The 25,963-nt window shown below is 36.5% G+C and overlaps 1 protein-coding gene across 1 annotated transcript; it reads left to right on the plus strand.

Moving 5' to 3' along the window:
* Window positions 1-2,349: 2,349 nt before the first annotated feature.
* On the plus strand, window positions 2,350-3,282 carry LOC129647472 (olfactory receptor 2J3-like). Its single transcript, XM_055574557.1, has one exon. The coding sequence runs from the start codon at window positions 2,350-2,352 to the stop codon at window positions 3,280-3,282; it is 933 nt and encodes a 310-aa protein (XP_055430532.1).
* Window positions 3,283-25,963: the final 22,681 nt, after the last annotated feature.

A 25,963-nucleotide genomic window follows, 5' to 3' on the forward strand; every position in this document is an offset into this window, starting at 1 on the left:
TGTTTCAGGTCACATGATATCCAGAGAGCCTCTCATCAGTTTATATACGATTAGGGCATAGAAAGAAAGAGAACAGCAGGAAGGGTGAGCAAACACAGGAAGGTCACCACTGAAAGTTGATGGAGTGCTAAACCAGGTTTAATATAAAGGAATGAATATGACAAGAATTAGAAAAATGTTTATTAGTAACAATGAGGGTGAGAAGAAAGTGCCAAGCCATCCACTTTCCCCATAATATTTGACTTAAGGGAAATATTTTATTCTATGGTTTATAAAAGATATCTTTGATAGGGTCTTTATTTCCCTTTTATCTGTTAAGGAAATCAAACCATAAAGCTTTGAAATTTAATTTCCTGAATTTTGTAGTTTTTCATCCCTAATTTCTTATCCCTTTTTACTTTTTTTTTCCTTTTTCCTTTGAGAAGAATGCTGAAAGAAAGGTAGTAGAAAAAAATACCACAGAACTCCCAATTTCTTTTAATTAATGTAATGTGAAATTCAGGCAGCTTTATAAGGCAGAAAAATTATGTCTGCATCAAAAAAGGTACCCACAGTATTCGAATTCAAATATCTTGTGATGTATTAACTCCAATTATAAGGAAATTTAAAAAATCCCTTAGAATTTTCCCATCATATCTCAAAAGGTTAATAGTTATTTTCATTGTCAATAATATTAAGTGGTGCATTACTGTCTTTATGCCTGCCTAAATCAATCTTAGCCAAATTCAATGTTCCTAGCTCTTCAGCTTGTAACTCAACTAATTAGACATCTCTTATAGCTTTTTAAAGATTCAAGATTACAATATTAGAGCAAATAAACATTCCTCAAAAGACTGCAGGTGAATCTGTTTTGGTTGAATTTGTCTTTTGCCATATTCTATCAGAGAATGTGAGAGAAGCAGAAGTAGCAAGGCAAAGCTATTTGGGAATATTTAAATGATGGGACACTGTGCCTTGCATCAATAACTATATAATGAAAGTGTTATTTTTTTTCTGTGACAAATAGATAATGCACATGAGAAAATAAGCAACTGAAAATCAAACTATTAGTACACATTCAAATTTCTTAACTTTATTTTTTACAAAAGAACCACGAGAAGATGTCCTTGTCATTGGATTTTATGTAATGTTCACATATCTTTGTCTATTAAAAGTTAGTGAATTTTTCTTTGGAATTTCCCATTCCAAATTGTGGAAAACCTAGACATATTATGTAATTGTAGGTTGTGACTCAGAATTTAATGTCTTACCTATTGTTCTAAAGCATATGCAGTTTTGTGGGCACAATCTTTAAACCCTGTTGTTCATGTTTCATAGACACTCAAAATACACACTTTGTATTCCAAATACCACAATCAGAGTTCCTCTCTGCTTTCTTGCTCCAACCACCCTCCTTTTCTTGCTCCCTCTTAACAGTTTCCTTCGTCTTTTTTTTTTTTTTTTTAATCTTCCAAAACAAGTTGTATTCTCATTTATGTTTGGGAGTATTTTATCACCAAATTCCCCAATCTACTTCATTTTTCAATTAATCCAGATTATTAGCTGTTTTATTTTTGTTGTTTCCATAAAGGCCACTTGGATACGTAGCTTTTACACCTCAGCATTTCATTTCTTCTTTACCTTCTGGGTTTCCTTGTGTGGACATTGCTCTGTGGAGCACTTCTGTGGTTTTAGCACTTATCGTGTGTTGATACCTGTGCAGTGAATTTCAGCTAAACTCATTATTATGAATATTGATTAGTTGGTGTGTGCTCATGCATGCATGTGTCTTTGTTTATATTTACATTTACATGTTATTTGTGTCTGGAAATAAGCTGATAGCATAAATAAACAAGTATGAATGTTTTATTTTGTCTATAAATATATCAATTGAAGTTTACTTTTTTCATCCAATGTTAACACTTTAAAGTTACTGCTGAATTGTTTTTATCTCATGATAAATTCTCACCTTTGTGCAAGTTTGTTAAGACTGCAGATATTTCTTTCTATGTAACCACAAAATCAGAAATAACCTGAAAATGCGGAAAAGGGGGGGTAGAGGTTTTTTTTCCCTAAGAAAAGAGAGTTTTTAAAATGAAAATTTTCTTAGCTATGAAAAGTCTTTAATCTTCATTTATCCAAATGCTAACATACATAAAAAATAACTAATTCAGATGAGAAGCTATTGATAGTATCTACAGCAGGACAAATGTCTGAATGAAACATAAAGACAAAACTATAAAAATCCTATTGTTATAATGGCAGTATTCTGAAATGTATTTTTTCCCTCAATCAGTTTGCAAGGGTTTGACAATGAGGGGGCGGACTTTCAGTTTATATGATTCTTCAGGTATTGAAAGAAAAAGAAAGATGAAGGAAAAAAATGCAAGTTCTGGTTACTTTGTTCTACTGGGTTTTTCTAACTGGCCTCATCTTGAGTTAGTTCTCTTTGTGGTTGTCTTGATGTTCTACCTGATGACACTGATAGGTAACCTGTTCATCATTTTCTTGTCATATCTGGATTCCCATCTCCACACTCCTATGTACTTCTTCCTCTCAAACCTCTCTTTTCTGGATCTCTGCTACACCACGAGTTCCATCCCCCAGTTGCTGTTCAACCTGTGGGGGCCAGAGAAAACCATCTCTTATGCTGGTTGCATGATTCAACTTTATTTTGTCCTTGCACTGGGAACTGCTGAATGTGTGCTGTTGGTGGTGATGTCCTATGACCGTTATGCAGCTGTGTGTAGACCCCTGCATTACACTGTCCTCATGCACCCTCGTTTCTGCCATCTGTTGGCTGTGGCTTCTTGGGTAAGTGGCTTTACCACCTCAGCACTTCATTCCTCATTTACCTTCTGGGTACCCCTGTGTGGACATCACCAAGTGGACCATTTCTTCTGTGAAGTTCCAGCGTTGCTTCGACTGTCATGTGTTGATACTCATGCTAATGAGCTGACCCTTATGGTCATGAGCTCCATTTTTGTGATCATACCACTTATTCTCATTCTCAGCTCCTATGGTGCCATTGCTCAGACTGTGCTGAGGATGCAGTCAACAATTGGACTTCAGAAAGTCTTTGGGACATGTGGAGCCCATCTTATGGTTGTATCCCTCTTTTTCATTCCAATCATGTGCATGTATCTACAGCCACCATCAGGAAATTCTCAAGATCAAGGCAAGTTCATTGCCCTCTTTTATACTGTTGTCACACCTAGCCTCAACCCTCTAATCTACACTCTCAGAAACAAAGATGTAAAAGGGGCAGTTAAAAGATTAATGGGCTGGGGTAGGGAGATGTGAGAGATCACCTGTCCAGCAACTTTTGTTCAGAGAGTCTTATCTATCTCAGAGGTTTCCTCTGCTCCTTTGAGATGTGATGGCATTTTTGGTCTACAACCCACCACGCATAGAAGAAAAGTTCTGCCCCAAAATTTGTTGTTCTTTTTATTTGTTCATTCTGAAATATTTTCTAAAGATAACCTTTTTGATTTGTACAACTTTAATCTTTAATTATTCTATATTTAGTGTTCCCAGAAATTAAGGGCCTGGTTTTAAAATTAATATACTAATTTATGGAGCAAACTTTAGTATCTACAGAAAGAGAGAGTCAATATAGCAAAAATTAGGCTAATAGAGTTTTTGGTCATTGACAGTCATTGCATTTACATAAGTGGTAAAAATTCTTTGGCTGAAATACACTTTATTCAATATACTAAATTTTTTGAGCATTTTGTCTTATGGACCTATATATACACTTGTTGCATTGAAAGATATAAAGAATTACCTGTTCAAATGATTCATTCATTCATCAATTCCTTTATTCATTGACTCTCTCCAGGGTATTTGTCTTCCCCTCTCTTCATTCTCTTTATCTTTCACTAGACATGATCATGACTATAGGGTACAGACTCATGTCTTTGAATCCACCTCTCAACCAAGGCTTATTGGGTAATAGAATTTTTCCTAAATAATTGGGGCCACATGATGGATCATTTCACATATCACACAAACTTTGCAAAGTGTGAAAACGTTTACTCTTCCTTCCTCCATGGAAAACTTACCATTTGGCATTCCACATGTGGCATTCCACATGTTACATTCCAGTCTTTCAACATATAAATGGTTCTCCTTTTTAAGGCTTATTGAAGTATAATTTACATATAATAAAATTCATCCATTTAAAATGTACAGTTCAATGAGTTTTGGCAAAGGTATAATTGTATAAATATCACCACAATCAAGAGATAGTACGTTTCCATCGCTCTCCAAGGAGTGCTGTTCTTTTGCTGTCAGTTCTTTTACCCGTGCCTGAAGCAACCATTGATTTTGTCATAATAGTTTTGCCTCTGTCATTTTTTAAAAGAATTTCATATAAATGTAATCATACAGTGTATAATCTTTGAGTTTGGCTTCTTTCACTTAGCATGATGGTTTTGAAATTTAGACATGCATCAATGGCTCCCCCCTTTTACTTGCTGATTAGAATTCCATTGTATGAATATGGCACAATATATCCATTTATCTGATAATGAGTTTTTGAAAGTATTTACTTTTTTGATTATTATGAATAAAGCTCTTATAAAGATTGGTATACAAGTGTTTGTGTGGGTAAGTGTTTTCCCTAAATTTAGATAAACACCTAACAGTGGGATTGATGAATCATAAAGTAAGTATATGTTTGCCTTTATTAGTTCTAATGAGGTGGATGAAACTGGAGCCTATTATACAGAGTGAAGTAAGCCAGGAAGAAAAACACCAATACAGTATACTAATGCATTTATATGGAATTTAGAAAGATGGTAACAATAACCCTGTGTACGAGACAGCAAAAGAGACACTGATGTATAGAACAGTCTTATGGACTCTGTGGGAGAGGGAGAGGGTGGGAAGATTTGGGAGAATGGCATTGAAACATGTAAAATACCATGTATGAAACGAGTTGCCAGTCCAGGTTCGATGCACGATACTGGATGCTTGGGGCTGGTGCACTGGGACGACCCAGAGGGATGGTATGGGGAGGGAGGAGGGAGGAGGGTTCAGGATGGGGAACACATGTATACCTGTGGCGGATTCATTTTGATATTTGGCAAAACTAATACAATTATGTAAAGTTTAAAAAATAAAATAAAATTATAACAGTAAAAAAAAAAGAAAAGAAATTTTCAAAATGTTTTCAAAGTAGCTATACCATTTTCATTCCAGAAAACAGTGTATGAGAGTTACAATTACCCCACATTTTCTATAACACCTGGTATTGTGAGTCTTTATACTTTTAGCCTTTACAGTCAGTTTATAGTTATATCTCATTGTGGTTCTAATTTGCATTTACTTAAAGGCTATGATGTTGACCATCTTTTCATGTACCTCCTATATCTTATTTTGTCATGTTTATGTTAAAATATTCTACCCGTTTTTATTGGGCCATTTATCTTTTTATTACTGAGTTCTAAATATTACTTATTCATTCTTAACTCAAGTCCTATGTTAGATAAATGTTTTGTAAGATGTTCTTCCAGTCTGTGGTGTGCTTTTTATTTTCTAATACTGTCTTCCAAAGAGCAAGTTTTAATCTTTAATGAAATACATGTTTCTACAAAAAAGCATGCCAGCATTTTCATTGTTATTGCATTGAATTTATGGACCAATTTGGGAGGAACTGACATCTTGGCAATGTTGAGTCTTCTGATTCAGGAACACAGTGTATATCTCCATTTATTTACATCTTTTAAATTTCTCTCAGAAGCATTTCAAGTTTTTATTATATTGATCTTGTGTATGTTTGGTAAAATTTATCCATAACTATTTAATGTTTTGAATGCAATTGTAAATGGCATAGAAATACAATTGAGTTTTCATACATTGACATTTTACCCTGTGACTGTGCTAACTGCACATTTTATTTCTGGAAGACTTTTAATAATTTTTAGAAAATAAATGCAAAGTGTTTATATTTCAAAAGGGATTGTGGACAATCTATTTACCATTCATTTAAGACCAGCACTTTGGTCTAAAGGCTGCCAAAAGTTCACTTAAGTCTATCTAGGAAGTTATTTTTTTTTTTGTCTCTTGTTATGGCTGTCTTTAAATTATCCCCAGTGGAAGACTGTCAGATTGCCAACTAAAAATAACCTAAAATCTTGCTCAGTGACATGTTTCAGTAATCAAGGAATGCAATAAATTGACTTCAGACTGTACTACAAAGCTATAGTCATCAAGACAGTATGGTACTGGCACAAAGACAGAAATATAGATCAATGGAACAAAACAGAAAGTCCAGAGATAAATTGATGCTTTTGAACTGTGGTGTTGGAGAGGACTCTTGAGAGTCCCTTGGACTGCTAGGAGATCCAATCAGTCCATCCTAAAGGATATCAGTCCTGGGTGTTCATTGGAAGGACTGATGTTGAAGCTGAAACTCCAATACTTTGGACACGTGATACCAAGAACTGATGCTGGGAAAGATTGAAGGCAGGAAAAGAGGATGACAGAGGATGAGATGGTTGGATGGCATCACCGATGCAATGGACATAAGTTGAGAAAGCTCTGGGAGTTGGTGATGGACAGGGAAACCTGGAGTGCTGCAGTCTATGGGGTTGCAAAGAGGTGAACATGATTGAGCGACTGAACTGAACTGATGGACACCTTATCTTTGACAAAGAAGGCAAAAGTATACAATGGAGAAAAGACAGTCTTTTTAACAAGTGGTGCTGAGAAAACTGTCAACCACATGTAAAAGAATGAAACTGGAACACTTTCTAACACTATATACAAAATAAACTCAAAATGGATTAAATATCTAAATGTAAGACCAGAAACTATAAAACTCTTAGAGGAAAACATAGGCAGATACTCTCTGTCATAAATCACATCAAGATCCTCTATGACCCTCCTCCCAGAGTAATGGAAATAAAAACAAATATAAACAAATGGGACCTAATTAAAGCTAAAAGCTTTTGCACAATGAAGGAAAGTATAAGCTAAGTGAAAAGATTGGCTTCAGAATGGGAGAAAATAATAGCAAATGAAACAACTGACAAAGAATTAATCTCCTAAATATACAAGCAGCTTGTGCTGCTCAATACCAGAAAAGTGAACAACCCAATCAAAAAGTGGGCAGAAGAATTAAACAGACATTTATCCAAAGAAGACATACAGATGGCTAAAAATAGATGAAAAGATGCTCAACATCAATCATTATTAGAGAAATGCAAATTGAAACCACAACGAGGTATCATCTCATGCCAGTCAGAATGACTGTCATCAAAATGTCTACAAACAATAAATGCTGAAGAGGATGTGAAGAAAAGAGAACCCTCTTACTCTGTTAGTGGGAATGCAAACTTGTACAACCACTATGGAGAACAGTGTGGAGATTCTTTAACAAACTGGAAATAGAACTTCCATACAACACAGCAATCCCACTTCTGGGCATACACCCCGAGGAAACCAGAATTGAAAGAGACACGTGTATCCCAATGTTCACTGCAGCACTATTTACAATAGCTAGGACATGGAAGCAACCTAAATGTTCATCGGCAGATGAACAGATAAGGAATTTGTGATACATATACACATGGAATATTACTCAGCTATAAAAAGGAACACATTTGAGTCAGTTCTAATGAGGTGGATGGAACTGGAGCCTATTATACAGAATGAAATAAGTCAGAAAGGGAAACACAGATAGTGTATATTAATGCATACATACCCACTCCAGTATCCTTGCCTGGAAAACTCCATGGACAGAGGAACCTGGCAGGCTACAGTCCATGGGGTCGCAAAGAATCAGACATGATTGAGCAACTAACATGGAATTTAGAAAGATGGTAAAATAGGTAGATATATTCCTAAGTATTTTATTCTTTCCATTGCAAAGGTGAATGGAATTGTTTTCTTAATTTCTCTTTCTGTTTTATCATTATTAGTGTATAGAAATGCAAGGGATTTCCGTGTGTTGATTTATAGAAAACTATAAAACACTGGTGAAAGAAATCAAAGAGGACACTAATAGATGGAGAAATATACCATGTTCATGGATTGGAAGAATCAATATAGTGAAAATGAGTATACTACCCAAAGCAATTTATAGATTCAATGCAATCCCTGTCAAGCTACCAACGGTATTCTTCACAGAGCTAGAACAAATAATTTCACAATTTGTATGGAAATACAAAAAACCACGAATAGCCAAAGTGATCTTGAGAAAGAAGAATGGAACTGGAGGAATCAACCTACCTGACTTCAGGCTCTACTACAAAGCCACAGTCATCAAGACAGTATGGTACTGGCACAAAGACAGAAATATAGATCAATGGAACAAAATAGAAAGCCCAGAGATAAATCCACGCACCTATGGACACCTTATCTTTAACAAAGGAGGCAAGAATATACAATAGATTAAAGACAATCTCTTTAACAAGTGGTGCTGGGAAAACTGGTCAACCACTTGTAAAAGAATGAAACTAGAGCACTTTCTAACACCATACACAAAAACAAACTCAAAATGGATTAAAGATCTAAATGTAAGACCAGAAACTATAAAACTCCTAGAGGAGAACATAGGCAAAACCCTCTCCGACATACATCACAGCAGGATCCTCTATGACCCACCTCCCAGAATACTGGAAATAAAAGCAAAAATAAACAAATGGGATCTAATTAAACTTAAAAGCTTCTGCACATCAAAGGAAACTATTAGCAAGGTGAAAAGGCAGCCTTCAGAATGGGAGAAAATAATAGCAAATGAAGCAACTGACAAACAACTAATCTCAAAAATATACAAGCAACTCCTACACCTCAATTCCAGAAAAATAAATGACCCAATCAAAAAATGGGCCAAAGGACTAAATAGACATTTCTCCAAAGAAGACATACAGATGGCTAACAAACACATGAAAAGATGCTCAACATCACTCATTATCAGAGAAATGCAAATCAAAACCACTATGAGGTACCATTTCACACCAGTCAGAATGACTGCAATCCAAAAGTCTACAAGCAATACGTGTTGGAGAGGGTGTGGAGAAAAGGGACCCCTCTTCCACTGTTGGTGGGAATGCAAACTAGTACAGCCACTATGGAGAACAGTGTGGAGATTCCTTAAAAAACTGGGAATAGAACTGCCTTATGATCCAGCAATCCCACTGCTGGGCATACACACTGAGGAAACCAGAATTGAAAGAGACACGTGTACCCCAATGTTCATCGCAGCACTGTTTATAATAGCCAGCACATGGAAGCAACCTAGATGTCCATCAGCAGATGACTGGATAAGAAAGCAGTGGTACATATACACAATGGAGTATTACTCAGCCATTAAAAAGAACACATTTGAAACAGTTCTAATGAGGTGGATGAAACTGGAGCCTATTATACAGAGTGAAGTAAGCCAGAAAGAAAAACACCAATACAGTATACTAACACATATATATGGAATTTAGAAAGATGGTAACAATAACCCTGTGTACAAGACAGCAAAAGAGACACTGATGTATAGAACAGTCTTATGGACTCTGTGGGAGAGGGAGAGGGTGGGAAGATTTGGGAGAATGGCATTGAAACATGTTTAATATCATGTATGAAACGAGTTGCCAGTCCAGGTTCGATGCACGATACTGGATGCTTGGGGCTGGTGCACTGGGACGATCTAGAGGGATGGTGTGGGGAGGGAGGAGGGAGGAGGGTTCAGGATGGGGAGCACATGTATACCGGTGGCGGATTTGTTTTGATGTTTGGCAAAACTAATACAGTGTTTGAGGATTAAAAATAAAATAAAATTAAAAAAAAAAAAAAGAAAGATGGTCAAATAGATGCAGAGCAGTAAAATAGACACAGATGTAAAGAACAGACTTTTGGACTCTGTGGGAGAAGGCGAGGGTGGGATGATTTGAGAGAATAGCATTGAAACATGTATATTATCATATGTAAAATAGATGACCAGTGCAAGTTTGATGCATGAGGTACCCAAAGTTGGTGCTCTCGGACAACCCAGAGGGATGGGGTGGGGAGAGAGACAGGAAGTGGGGTTCAGGATGGGGGGATATATGTGTACCCATGGCTGATTCATGTTGATGTATAGCAAAACCCATCACAATATTGTAAAGTAATTATCCTCCAATTAAAATAAATAAATTAATTAGAAACATTGAGTTTCTGTTGTGGCAATTTAAACAAAATCGAGCCTCAGTATTGATAGCGTTGGGAAGTTACATCCCTCATTTGAATGCTCTGTCTGAGTCTGAGAGTCAGTACCTTCAGTTTACTTTTCTTTCTACATTATCTTTTTGACTTAGTTTCAATGTTTCAGTGATTTCATTTCTGAAAAGTCCTGTTTTTAGTGCAGGGAGTAAAGCTTTCACCAAGTCTGAAAATGTAGAGAATTTCATTTTAACCTATAGCTTGCAGAACATGCTACCAGTTAGTGTTTATTCCTATAAGCACTGGAGGCTGACTCTGGCAAATTTTCTTCAAAGATTGTTGGAAGAATGATGGATGCCAGGATATCCCAGGCTCTCAGAGTCCAGTTACTAGAGTAGTGCCAGGGAGTCCAGAGCAAAAGTGAATGAACAGCCTCAAGTTCACCGGAACAACTCAGGGCCTGTCGTCTTCCTTCTTTGTCCTTCTGCTCAAGAGTCAAAGCACTGGAGAAAGTCAGCCTGATTAAGCCTCAGTCCTGTGTCCAGCTCTAGACTAGGGACAAGGGCTCTCTGTTTGACACACACTCACCAAGATTGCACAGGAGGGAGGGAGTTCCTAGATGAGAAGGAAGGTGCAGCTTGAGGGGTACTGAACAGGAGGAAAGACCCTCCCAAGTCATGGTCTCACTGCTGCATGAGGATGGAACTGTGCTTTACTTATTTTTGCCAGACACACAGTAGGCCTTCAGTAAATGTTTGTTCATTTGAATGTTGTTTAATCACTAAGTCATGTCTGACTCTTTGTGACCCCATGGACTATAGCCCACCAGGCTCCTCTATCCGTAGGATTTCCCAGGCAAGAATGCTTCAATAAATTTTTGAGAATTTTATAGGTACATGTTCATGTCATTCACAAATAAAGACTGTTATTTCTACCTGTCCAACTGCTGTTCCTTTTATATAGCTATCTTACTTTGTTGCACTGGCTGTGATTTCTAGATTAATTTTGACTGTAAGAACTGAGAGCCAGAATCCTTGCCTTATTCTCAATTTTGAGGGGAAGTAGTCAGTCTTTTATCAATAGATATGTTTAGCTTTTTTTTTTTTTGTATCATCTATTAGGACTAGAAAGTTTCATTCTCTTCTTGGTTTGCTGTTATTGTTTGTCATGAAAGGGTGTGAAATTTTGTCCAGCATTTTTTCTGCATTTCTTCATTTTCTTCTTTATTCATTTAACATGGTGAATTTCACTAGTTAATTTTCATGAGTTATACTAACTTTGCCTCTTGGCAGTAGACTCTTGATCATAATGTGTTGTCCTTTTAAAATCAATCTGGATTTCAGTTGCTAATTTTTTTTGTCCAATTACTAGGTTAATTACTAGGTAAGAATTTTTGGGTCTGTAATCATGAGTGATAATAAGTAATATTTTTCTTTTCTTATGACTTTTTTTGTATAGTTTCTGTACCAACTTAGTGCTGGTTCCATTACATGACTTGGGAAATACTCCCTTCTTCTCTATTTTCTGAAGAGTTTGTTTAGCATTGGTATTCCTCTTAAGTGTTCAATAGGACACTGATGTAAACATTTATTATTTCCATTCTTTTGCTTACTTTAAGTTTAATTTCATCTTCATTTTTCAACTTTTGAAGGTGACAGTGTAGATCATGATATTAGATCATTTCCCTTTATTTTTAACATAAAACGTTTAAAGCTATAAATTTTCCTCTCAGCACTGATTTAGCTGCATCTCACACATTTTGAATTTTTTAAAAAAATTATTTTTAATTGGAATATAATTACTTTACAATATTGTGATCATTTCTGTCATACATCAACATGAATCAGCCATAGATATACATGCCCCTCCTTCTTGAACCTTCCTTCCATCTCCCTCACCATCCCTCCCCTCTAGATTGTCACTGAGCTCTAGTGGAGTGGAGGTGATGGAATTCCAGCTGAGTTATTTCAAATCCTAAAAGATCATGCTGTGAAAGTGCTGCACTCAATATGCCAGAAAATTTGGAAAACTCAGCAGTGGCCGCAGGACTGGAAACAGTCAGTTTTCATTCCAATCCCAAAGAAAGGCAATGCCAAAGAGTGTTCAAGCTATCACACAGTTTCACTCATCTCACATGCTAGCAAAGTAATGCTCAAAATTCTCCAACCTAGGCTTTAAAAGTAAGTGAATCGAGAACGTACAGATGTTCAAGCTGGATTTAGAAAAGGCAGAGGAACAAGAGATCAAATTGCCAACATCTGTTGGATCATCAAAAAACCAAGAGAGTTCCAGAAAAACATCTACTTCTGCTTCATTGACTATGCTAAAGCCTTTGACTGTGTGGATCACAACAAGCTGAAAGAGATGGGAATACCAGACCACCTTACCTGCCTCCTGAGAAATCTGTATGCAGGTCAAGTTAGCAACAGTTAGCAACTGTTAACAACAGTTAGAAATGGACATGGAACAATGGACTGGTTCCAAATGGGGAAAGGAGCACATCAAGGCTGTATATTGTCATCCTGCTTATTTAACTTATATGCAGAGTACATCATGAGAAATGCTGGACTGGATGGAGCATAAGGTGGAATCAAGATTGCTGGGAGAAATATCAATAATCTCAGATATGCAGATGACACCACCCTTATGGCAGAAAGTGAAGAGGAACTAAAGAGCTTCTTGATGAAAACGAAAAAGGAGAGTGAAAAAGCTGACTTAAAACTCAACATTCAAAAAACTAAGATCATGGCATCTTGTCCCATCACTTCATGGCAAATAGACGGGCAAACAAGGGAAACAATGGCAGACTTTATTTTCTTGGACTCCAAAATCACTGCAGATGGTGACTGCAGTCATGAAAATTAAAAAATGCTTGCTCCTTGGAAGAAAAGCTATGACCAACCTAGACAGCATATTAAAAAACTAAGATGTATTACTGTGTTAGAATACAGTATTTATCTTTCTTTTTCTGACTCACTCCATGAAGAATTTATTTACAGGGCAACATCGGAGAAACAGACATAGGGAATAGACTTATGGGGGGAGAGGGTGAGATGTGTAGAAAGAATAACATGTAAACTTACATTACCATATGTAAAATAGATAGCCAATGGGAATTTGCTGTATGGCTCAGGAGACTCAAACAGGGGGTCTGTATTAACCTAGTGGGGTGGGATGGGGAGGGTAATGGGAGGGAATTTCCAAAGGGAGGGGATATATGTATACCTATGGCTGATTCATGTTGAGATTTGACAGAAAACAGCAAAATTCTGTAAAGCAATTATACTTCAATAAAAAAATAAATCATTAAACAAAAACAAAAACAAAATGATGTTACTTTGCCAGCAAAGGTCCGTCTAGTCAAAGCTATGATTTCTCCAGTAGTCATGTGTGGATATGAGAGTTGGACCATAAAGAAAGCTGAGCGCAGAAGAACTGGTACTTTTGAACTGTGGTTTTGGAGAAGACTCTTGAAAGTCCCTTGGACTGCAAGGAGATCCAACTAGTCAATCCTAAAGGAAATCAGTCCTGAATATTCATTGGAGGGACTGATGCTGAAGTTGAAACTCCAATACTTTGACCACCTGATGTGACAAACTGACTCATTGGAAAAGACCCTGATGCTGGGAAGATTGAAGGTGGAAGGAGAAGGGAATGACAGAGGATGAGACGGTTGGATGGCATCACCGACTCAATGGACATGAGTTTGAATAAGTTCCGGGAGTTGGTGATGGAAAGGGAAGCCTGGCGTGCTGCAGTCCGTGGTGTTGAAAAGAGTCGGACATGACTGAGTGACTAAACTGATACTGATTAAATGAGGATGAACAGCTTCTTTTGGCATTGTAGTAACCCTGTTCAATCCCAACCTCAGTGGTGTCATCATATTATACATTACTGGTGTAATGTTCTCACACTTGGAGTGTGTAATTTTTCTGACAGCTTATGAAGATTAAAAACATGGGAATAGAAGTAAATCATACCCAGTAATAATTATCAGTGCCCGTAACTCAACTCCAAGTGAAGTTCTCTCCAGGATACTTTAATAGTTTATAAAATATTCTAATTCACTTTCTTCTCATGTAACTCAATTTGCCAGAAGCGTAGAGAAATGAATTAATGTCGTTTGTCCATTTTCATCCCTCATATATCACTTGTGCCTTATGGTCCATGACAATCTGATACTTAAAATGTTTTGCATGGATTTTATATAATTGGGAGTGAGTATGGATTCTGATGGAAAAGGCAATGGCACCCCACTCTAGTACTTTTGCCTGGAAAATCCCATGGACGGAGGAGCTGGGTAGGCTGCAGTCCATGGGGTCACTAGAGTCGGACACGACTGAGCGACTCCACTTTCACTTTTCACTTTCATGCATTGGAGAAGGAAATGGCAACCCACTCCAGTGTTCTTGCCTGGAGAATCCCAGGGACGGGGAAGCCTGGTGGGCTGCCGTCTATGGGGTCGCACAGAGTCGGACACGACTGAAGTGACTTAGCAGCAGCAGCAGCAGCATGGACTCTGAAAATTACCAAAAGGCAGAATCCATATTTCTTCTATCAAGTGCTTTGAAAGTCACATACTTTCAGTGTGTTTCATCTCTCAAGTGTGTTGGGGGAAAGGAAAGAAGCTGAGAGCTGCTGTTTTAGAAATACTCTGCTTTAATTAAATTATTTTATACCATCTGTATATTCCCAATAAATTTATAATATTGCACATAAGAATTTCACAATTGCTAGCACCCAATAGATTGGCAGAAGCTAAATATTCTACAAGTCTAGCAACCACAGCATGAGGAATATTGGAACTTGGTACGACAATGCTATAGTCCTGGTTGTCAGATATTTCCCAGGTTTAAATAACTCAATTTTACTGCTAGTGTTGGATTGCTCTTTAAATTCTTCCTCCTCAAAATAAAATTTAAGGCATGAATATATTACTATTTAATGATATTAATATGTAAATATTTATTGTTATTTAATATATATTGAGGTGAACTGGAATGATACATGCCAAAATCATAATAATGGTTGTCTCTGGGTAGGGTTTTGGGTCAAAGAGTGGTAATTAAAAGGGATATGGATTTTATTAATGATATTTTGTGTGCTAAAATATGCTTGATCTAAATATATAAAAATCATAATTGATAATTCTGAGTTGTGGGAAGATAGATTTTCTATGTGTAATATTTTAAATATCCAAAATAAAGAAGAACAAGAAAATAAGGTAGAATCATGTGTTAAAATATCAGTTCAAATTAAACCACTCTGATGATAATAATAGCTAAGATGTATTGAATAATTATGTACTAAGTACTGCTGAAAACTTTTAAAATCTTTTTCTTATTGAGTCTTAAAACAGTCAAGATCACTGAAACATAAAGACTATTTTCTGGTGAGTTCAGTTCAGTCGCTCAGTCAAGTCTGACTCTTTGCGGCCCCATGAATCGCAACACGCCAGGCCTCCCTGTCCATCACCAACTCGCGGAGTTCACTCAGACTCACGTCCATCGAGTCAGTGATGCCATCCAGTCATCTCATCCTCTGTCGTCCCCTTCTCCTCATGCTCCCAATCCCTCCCAGCATCAGAGTCTTTTCCAATGAGTCAACTCTTTGCATGAGGTGGCCAAACTACTGGAGTTTCAGCTTTAGCATCATTCCTTCCAAAGAAATCCCAGGGCTGATCTCCTTCAGAATGGACTGGTTGGATCTCCTTGCAGTCCAAGGGACTCTCAAGAGTCTTCTCCAACACCACAGTTCAAAAGCATCAATTCTCCGGTGCTCAGCCTTCTTCACAGTCCAACTCTCACATTCATACATGACCACAGGAAAAACCATAGCCTTGACTAGACAGACCTTTGTTGGCAAAGTAATGTCTCTGCTTTTGAATATGCTATCTAGGTTGGTCATAACTTTCCTTCCAAGGAGTAAGCGTCTTTTAATTTCATGGCTGCAATCACCATCTGCAGTGATTTTGGACCCCAAAAAATATAGTCTGACACTGTTTCCACTGTTTCCCCATCTATTTCCCATGAAGTGATGGGACCGGATGCCATGATCTTCGTTTTCTGAATGTTGAGCTTTAAGCCAACATTTTCACTCTCCACTTTCACTTTCATCAAGAGGCTTTTTAGTTCCTCTTCACTTTTTGCCTTAAGGGTGATGTCATCTGCATATCTGAGGTTATTGATATTTCTCCCGGCAATCTTGATTCCAGCTTGTGCTTCTTCTAGTCCAGCGTTTCTCATGATGTACTCTGCATAGAAGTTAAATAAGCACGGTGACAATATACAGCCTTGACGTACTCCTTTTCCTATTTGGAACCAGTCTGTTGTTCCATGTCCAGTTCTAACTGTTGCTTTCTGACCTGCATAGAGATTTCTTAAAAGGCAGATCAGGTGGTCTGGTATTCCCATCTCTTTCAGAATTTTCCAGTTTATTGTGAAATAAGTCAAAGGCTTTGGCATAGTCAATAAAGCAGAAATAGATGTTTTTCTGGAACTCTCTTGCTTTTCCCATGATCCAGTGGATGTTGGCAATTTGATTTCTGGTTCCTCTGCCTTTTCTAAAACCAGCTTGAACATCAGGAAGTTCATGGGTCACGTATTGCTGAAGCCTGGCTTGGAGAATTTTGAGCATTACCTTACTAGCATGTGAGATGAGTGCATTGTGCGGTAGTTTGAGCATTCTTTGGCATTGCCTTTCTTTGAGATTGGAATGAAAATTGACCTTTTCCAGTCCTGTGGCCACTGCTGAGTTTTCCAAATTTGCTGGCATATTGAGTGCAGCACTTTCACAGTATCATCTTTCAGGATTTGAAATAGCTCAACTGGAATTCCATCACCTCCACTAGCTTTGTTCGTAGTAAGGCTTTCTAAGGCCCACTTAACTTCACATTCCAGGATGTCTGGCTCTAGGTCAGTGATCACACCATCGTGATTATCTGGGTCGTGAAGATCTTTTTTGTAAAGTTCTTCTGTGTATTCTTGTCACCTCTTCTTAATATTTTCTGCTTCTGTTAGGTCCATACCATTTCTGTCCTTTATAGAGCCCATCTTTGCATGAGATGTTCCCTTGGTATCTCTAATTTTCTTGAAGAGCTCTCTAGTCTTTCCCATTCTGTTGTTTTCCTCTATTTCTTCGCATTGAGCGCTGAGGAAGGCTTTCTTATCTCTTCTTGCTATTCTTTGGAACTCTGCATTCAGATGCTTATATCTTTCCTTTTCTCCTTTGCTTTTCACTTCTCTTCTTTTCACAGATATTTGTAAGGCCTCCCCAGACAGCCATTTTGCTTTTTTGCATTTCTTTTCCATGGGGATGGTCTCTTAAATAGAAAGAAAAATACCTAATTCTCTTAAAATTATACTTTTAGACAAGTGGGCTTTATCTCAGGGATGCAAGGATTCTTCAATATCTGCAAATCAAACAATGTAATACACCACATTAACAAATTGAAAAATAAAAACCATATGATTATCTCAATAGATGCAGAGAAAGCCTTTGACAAAATTCAACATCCATTTATGATAAAAACTCAGCAGAAAGCAGAAATAGAAGGAACATATCTCAACATAATAAAAGCTATATATGACAAACCCACAGCAAACATTATCCTCAATGGTGAAAAATTGAAAGCATTTCTTCTAAAGTCAGGAACAAGACAAGGGTGCCCAGTTTCACCATTACTATTCAACATAGTTTTGGAGTTTTGGCCACAGCCATCAGAGCAGAAAAAGAAATAAAAGGAATCCAATTTGGAAAAGAAGAAGTAAAACTCTCACTGTTTGCAGATGACATGATCCTCTACATAGAAAACCCTAAAGACTCCACCAGAAAATTTCTAGAACTAATCAACGATTATAGTAAAGTTGCAGGATATGAAATCAACACACAGAAATCCCTTGCATTCCTATACACTAATAATGAGAAAATAGAAAGAGAAATTAAGGAAACAATTCCATTCACCATTGCAATGGAAAGAATAAAATACTTAGGAATATATCTACCTAAAGAAACTAAAGACCTATATATAGAAAACTATAAAACACCGGTGAAAGAAATCAAAGAGGACACTAATAGATGGAGAAATATACCATGTTCATGGATTGGAAGAATCAATATAGTGAAAATGAGTATACTACTTAAAGCAATTTATAGATTCAATGCAATCCCTGTCAAGCTACCAATGGTATTCTTCACAGAGCTAGAACAAATAATTCCATAATTTGTATGGAAATACAAAAAACCTCGAATAGCCAAAGCTATCTTGAGAAAGAAGAATGGAACTGGAGGAATCAACCTGCCTGACTTCAGGCTCTACCACAAAGCCACAGTCATCAAGACAGTATGGTACTGGCACAAAGACAGAAATATAGATCAATGGAACAAAATAGAAAGCGCAGAGATAAATCCATGCACATATGGACACCTTATCTTTAACAAAGGAGGCAAGAATATACAATAGATTAAAGACAATCTCTTTAACAAGTGGTGCTGGGAAAACTGGTCAACCACTTGTAAAAGAATGAAACTAGAGCACTTTCTAACACCATACACAAAAACAAACTCAAAATGGATTAAAGATCTAAATGTAAGACCAGAAACTGTAAAACTCCTAGAGGAGAACATAGGCAAAACCCTCTCCGACATACATCACAGCAGGATCCTCTATGACCCACCTCCAAGAATATTGGAAATAAAAACAAAAATAAACAAATGGGACCTAATTAAACTTAAAACTTCTGCACAACAAAGGAAAGTATAAGCAAGGTGAAAAGACAGCCTTCAGAATGGGAGAAAATAATAGCAAATGAAGCAACTGACAAACAACTAATCTCAGAAATATACAAGCAATTCCTACAGCTCAATTCCAGAAAAATAAATGACCCAATCAAAAAATGGGCCAAAGAACTAAATAGACATTTCTCCAAAGAAGACATACAGATGGCTAACAAACACATGAAAAGATGCTCAACATCACTCATTATCAGAGAAATGCAAATCAAAACCACTATGAGGTACCATTTCACGCCAGTCAGAATGGCTGAGATCCAGAAATCTACAAGTAATAAATGCTGGAGAGGATGTGGAGAAAAGGGAACCCTCTTACACTGTTGGTGGGAATGCAAACTAGTACAGCCACTATGGAGAACAGTGTGGAGATTCCTTAAAAAACTGGAAATAGAACTGCCTTATGACCCAGCAATCCCACTGCTGGGCATACACACTGAGGAAACCAGAAGGGAAAGAGACACATGTACCCCAATGTTCATCGCAGCACTGTTTATAATAGCCAGGACATGGAAGCAACCTAGATGTCCATCAGCAGATGAATGGATAAGAAAGCAGTGGTACATATACACAATGGAGTATTACTCAGCCATCAAAAAGAATACATTTGGATCAGTTCTAATGAGGTGGATGAAACTGGAGCCTATTATACAGAGTGAAGTAAGCCAGAAAGAAAAACACCAATACAGTATACTAACACATATATATGGAATTTAGAAAGATGGTAACAATAACCCTGTGTACGAGACAGCAAAAGAGACACTGATGTATAGAACAGTCTTATGGACTCTGTGGGAGAGGGAGAGGGTGAGATGATTTGGGAGAATGGCATTGAAATATGTGTAATATCATATATGAAACAAGTCACCAGTGCAGGTTCGATGCACGATACTGGATGCTTGGGGCTGGTGCACTGGGACGACCCAGAGGGATGGTATGGGGAGGGAGGAGGGAGGAGGGAAGAGGGTTCAGGATGGGGAACACGTGTATGCCTGTGGCGGATTCATTTTGATATATGGCAGAACCAATACAATATTGTAAAGTTTAAAAATAAAATAAAATTAAAATAATTATACTTTAAAAAATGTAGTACTATTATATGACTCAATCCAAATTTTTTTCTACAGATGAAATATATTAGCTGGAAACAATATAACAAATTAAAAATGTTTATTAATCCATAAACTCTTTATATACTTTTTTTTATAGTAACAAGTCAATTATTGGATGTAGGCTAGCAATCACAGCTAATTTCATTTGTTTATATATATTATGACAAAACTCTTGACAAGACACCAAGGGAAATTATTGATAAAAATATTTTGGAAATATTAAATAGTTTTGTAAGTTTTCAGAGTTTTGGTCATTACTTTCTGAGTTATAGTTTTCAAAGATTACTTTCAATACTTTTGAGGGCTGAACTTGCCTTGGATTTTAGAGATGTCAGGCAGAGGCAATTAACAAGGCAAAGATGTACAGTTTCATTTTTATGTATTCCATTTTTTAAATGTCTTATGCTTCCTTCCTCCCTCAGTTAGAATAATTCTGACAAGTTATGCTTGAAATGTGGCCCTTAGCATTATGAGGAATTGCAAAAGAAATTTCAGGACAATGCATTCCCTTACCTATAAACACAGCTTAATGCATGTTTATCAGTGATGATTGGTCTAGAGTTATTGTTTTTTTAGTGCAACTGTGTATCATGTTGAAGGATTCCTCAGAAACTTCTAACTAGGACAACTCCTTGAAGGGCATTAATTGCTGCTTGGGGGTTTACCCTCCCAGTGGCCCCAGTTAAGGAAAGCATGTCACATTATTCTTTTGTTTCTATAAGGGCACCACTTGCTCTATGAAAAGGAGTCCATCCCCTGACACAATGAATGCTCTAGTGAGTTCTTCCTTCCTGCTAAAACCATATCTTTTTGATAGACTCAAGACTCTCTCTTGTGTAGCAATGATAATCATAGTAATTTTCAGACTCTGCTTTCATATATTGATGTAGTAGTTTAGAACATATGATGTAGGCAGCCATTTATGTTGGTAATTTCAAAGAGGTGAAAACCAGAGATCAGACTTGTCCACATGATAAAGAGGCAGAGATTAAGCAGACAAATACAGGGAATGTTGACAGTAACAGGAAGGACAGAAGAGAAAGGAGTTGTTTTAATACTACTTAAGCACTAAATAAGAGTATTAAAGGACTAATGTAAGAAAAAAATAACCTGACCAATTATATGGGGATGGGAAAAAGGGACTCGTGTCTCTAACTATTTCTTCCATATCTTATTTTTTAAAAAAGAGATATTTCATTCCATAGCTTATACCTTTGATGAGGTTTTTATTTCTCTCTCCTCTGGTAAGAAGAAATTAAACCATTAATTTAACCATCCTGCAGTTTCTCTATTTACATATGATATTATTATTATTTTTGTCTCATCTTATTCCTTTCAAACTTCTGTAATAATGTTGAGGGTGGGTCTTGCAACAGATAAATGTATCTGACAGCTGCTATTTTGTTTGAAGTAATGTACTAAGTTATTGATGCAACTGTATGAAGAAAGAGAAAATTATATCAGCTTTAGAAGAAGCAATGACAGCATTTGGGTTTATATTTCTCATGATGCAGTATCTCCCATTCTATGAAAATACAGAAAACCCACAAGTGGTAGTGATCTCTAAATGAAATATTCTTTATGATTTATTTGACCATTGCTATCTTTTGATTCTGTCATGGTGAACTTCGGGATCCACTGAGCAGCAGCCATACTGTCTTTGGTAAGGTCTGAACTTTAGCCTTGAGGAGGAAGGCTCCTTTCCAAGTTTTAGAGCTCTATTTATATCTTTATAGTAACTCTCCTTCCATAACTTAATAGTTGTTTATATTATATATTGGCTTAATTAAAAAGTTCTTTTAAAACATATACTGTCTGATTATCCTATATGATTTCTGAGGTGTATAAAGTAGTTTAGATTAGTGTAACAGCTAGCTAATGATTAAGTTTTAGGGCCCAAATCAGTCTTACAGTGTTGGAGCCAACCTGTTTGTGACTTTCTTGCTGAAAGTTAACCATTTATCTACTGCTAACGTCTTTTTCAAGACTTACTCTTATAAAATGTGAGTAACTAAGAGACCCCCAAGGCGAAGGCAATGGCACCCCACTCCAGTATTCCTGCCTGGAAAATCCCATGGACGGAGGACCCTGGTAGGTTGCAGCCCATGGGGTCACTAGAGTCGGACACGACTGAGTGACTCCACTTTCACTTTTCACTTTTCACTTTCATGCATTGGAGAAGGAAATGGCAACCCACTCCAGTGTTCTTGCCTGGAGAATCCCAGGGATGGGGGAGCCTGGTGGGCTGCCGTCTATGGGGTCGCACAGAGTCGGACACGACTGAAGCAACTTAGCAGCAGCAGCTGCAGCAGCAAGAGACCCCCAAAGAGGTAACCACAGATGGCTCTGCTGTGGTTTCTCTTTCTCCTTTTCTTTTTTCACTTCTTTCCTCTTCCTTCCTTCCTTTCTTTTTTCTATAGCTTGTTAGGAAGTGTGAGAAAAAGAATTGGCTGTGGGAGGGAAACAGAGTGATGTGGCCTTGTTGAATGAAGCAAAAAATGCACAGAGACGGAGGGGTGTTTAAATGGTGAGTTACCATGGCTTGTCATAATGACTGATAACAAAAGGTAGTATTCATCTTTTTTATGGAAGGTGAAAATTCACTTTAAGAGTTATAACTATTTATGAAATGTACTTTTTTAAACAAAAAAGAAATATAACATTCTCTAGGAACAGTATTGGAGAAGGAAATGGCAACCCACTCCAGTGTTCTTGCCTAGAGAATCCCAGGGATGGGGGAGCCTGGTGGGCTGCCGACTATGGGGTCGCACAGAGTCGGACACGACTGAAGCGACTTAGCAGCAGCAGCAGCAGGAACAGTATAATAAGTGATAAACAGCCATGTAATGATTTCAGTAAATATTCAGAATTCTTCTCTACGTTGGAGAATAAAAATATATGTAGACATTATAAATTGTGAGCGGAATTTATATATTGTCTCAGTTATTGTCCCAGAGGAAAGAAGAATGTCAAAACTTCCTTGAGGCCCTGTGTTCAGGTTTCTCAACCCTGTAATACACATGTGCACACTTACAACTTTCAGCACCAGTAGTCATTTTTCTCTCTATCTTCCTCCAACCTCACACCCTTGCTTCTTTGCTCTCTTGGTGAATTTATATCTTCCTTTCCCCCCAAATTTCTCTTTTCAAGTCAGTTATATTCACATGTCTTTTAAGATACATTCTACCACTGTTCTCCCTGTTTCACAGATCTATTCATGTGAACTAAGATTTTTAGCTTTCTTCGTATTGTGAATATCCATCCATAGTTGATGTGTCTGTGTGTGTCTTTTTTTTTTGTATTTGTATTGTGTTTTAGTTTTTGATTTAGAAATAAGCTGTGAGTAAGAGAGCAAATCAGAAGATAAAGTTCTTTCTATAATAATATTTCACTCAAGCTCAGTGTTTTTTGTTCTGTATAAGTATTTTGAAATTATAACTAAATGTGATATTGTTCATCATATCCTCATATCTATTATATATTTAAGATTATTTGGATTGTAATTTTTGTGCTTTCTATAATCACATAAATGGAAATGGCATGAAAATGCTGAAAAGAAAACTAAAACTATTTATTGAAAAAGATTATTGTTCCACAAGCATTTTCTTTTGTAGCTAAGTAAGGAATTTTTCAAGTTACTATTTACCTAGATGTCACCCTGGGGTGAGGGAGAATTCAACTGTTAAGAAGTTATTTTTCTGTAACAGGGAAAATATCTGAATGAAATATAAAAGTGAAAATACTTTGTATTTACTTTATAAATTTTTAATTTGATAAAATATCAAAACACATGTATACCTGTGGCGGATTCATTTTGAATTTTGCAAAACTAATACAGTTATGTAAAGTTTAAAAATAAAATAAAATTAAAAAAAATCAAACAAATAAATTCTGCAAAAGTGGTACAAATATCTACCATTAACCTTTTAACCAGATTGAGCAATACTTTACATTCTGCCTGGAATATTTATCTCATCTATTATCTATGTAAATATCCTATTTCTCATTATATTTTCATTCACTAGTTTTTAGTACCCATTTAACTTCCTAACTTCATTATTCCTTCTATATTTGTTAGTTAAGATACTGATGTCAGGAATAGCTTTTATTTATATATTCTTTTAAATTTATCAGTATGAGAGTGGATTCTTATTTCCTCTGGTTCATTAGTGTTATAGTTTTTCTTAATACCCCAATTGTCTTAGAACTGGCCCTTTAAGAGTCATAGGCCCTTAAAATTGGCTTCCATTTCTTTCTCATGTGTCCCTTTATTTCTTGGAGACTTTCCATTTTCTTTATTTAAGTATATTTTAAGTATATTTAAGTATAATATTTTGTTAGTTTCAGGCATACAGCATACTGATTTATTATTATTGCAGATTATACTTCATTATGCTATGGAGTATATCCTTGTTGCTTACCTATTTTATAATAGTAGTTTTTTACTCCCAAGCCCTTAATTTGTTCCTCTTCCCTCCCTTTCCCCTTTGGTAGCCACAGTTTGTTTCCTATACTTGTGAGTCTTTCTCTTTTTTGCAATACATTAATTTGCATTAATTTTTAAATTTGACATCAGTGATATCATACAGTACTTGTCTTTTACTGACTTACCTCACTAAGCATAACATAATTTAGGGCCATCCACATTGCTGCAAATGGCAGTATTTTGTCTTTTTTTAGGGCTGAGTAATATTTCATTGTACTGTATTGTTGTTCAGTTGCTCAGTCATATCTGAATCTGCAACATGTCAGGCTCTTCTGTCCTCCATTATCTCCTGGAGCTTTCTCAAATTCATATCTATTGAGTCAGTGATGCTATATATATATATGTATGTACACCATATCGTCTTAATCCAATCATCTGTTGATGGGCATGGGGATTGCTTCCATGTTTTGGCTATTGTAAATAGTGTTTCTATGAACACTGAGATGCCTTTTTTTGAATGATTGTTTTAATTTTTCTAGATATATAACCAGGAGTGGAACTGCTGGATCATATGGTAGGTTTAGTTTTAGTTTTTTGAGAAACCTCCCTACTGTTCTCCAATTACTTTATACACTAACTTACAGTCCCACCAACAGTTAGGTGTGTTCCCCTTTCCTCACATCCTCAACATTTGTTTTTTGTAGACTTTTGATAATAAACATTCTGACAGATGTAATATGCTATCTCATTGCTTTTTAATTTTTATTTCTCTAATAACTTGTGATATCAAGCATCTTTTTATGTGCTTTTTAGCCATTTTGTATGTCTTGGGAAAAATGTCCCTTTAAGTCCTGTATTCTTTTTTTTTTTTTTTTTGATTGTTTGTTTGATGTGGAGTTGTATGAGCCGTTTGTATATTTTGGACATTAACCTTTGTGAGTTGCATTATTTTCAAAAATTTTCTCCCATTCCATAGCTTGTATTTTCATTTTGTCAATGGTTTCCTTTGCTATACAAAAGGTTTTAAGTTTAGTTAGTTCTCATTTATTTTTGCTTTTATTTCTTTTACCTTAGGGAATTGATCCAGGAAAATATTGCTGCAATTTATGTCAAAGAGTGTTTGGCCTGTGTTCTCTTCTAGGAGTTTTATGGTTTCCATTGTTATGTTTAGGTCTTTTACCCATTTTGAGTTTATTTTTGTGTATGGTGTGATTAAGTGTTCTAATTTTATTATTTTACATGTAACTGTCTAATTTTCTCAGCATCACTTGCTGAAGAGACTATATTTTTCCATTGTATATCTTGCCTCCTTAATTGACCATAGGTGTGGGTTTATTTCTGGGCTCTGTATTCTGTTCCATTGACCTAAATGTCTTTGTGCCAATACCATGATATTTTGATTATTGTAGCTTTACAGTATAGTCTGGGGCCTGGAATGGTTATACCTACAGTTCTGTTCTTTTCCCTCAAGATTGCTTTGGCAATTTACTTTCCTTTTATTTTGAATCTATGTGATTCT

This window comes from Bubalus kerabau, chromosome 3, assembly GCF_029407905.1.
Source record: "Bubalus kerabau isolate K-KA32 ecotype Philippines breed swamp buffalo chromosome 3, PCC_UOA_SB_1v2, whole genome shotgun sequence".
NCBI classification, from domain to species: Eukaryota; Metazoa; Chordata; class Mammalia; order Artiodactyla; family Bovidae; genus Bubalus; species Bubalus kerabau.

Excerpts from the sequence above, each read along its gene's own strand:
- LOC129647472 (XM_055574557.1), top strand. The coding sequence starts at position 2,350 with ATGAAGGAAAAAAATGCAAGTTCTGGTTACTTTGTTCTACTGGGTTTT.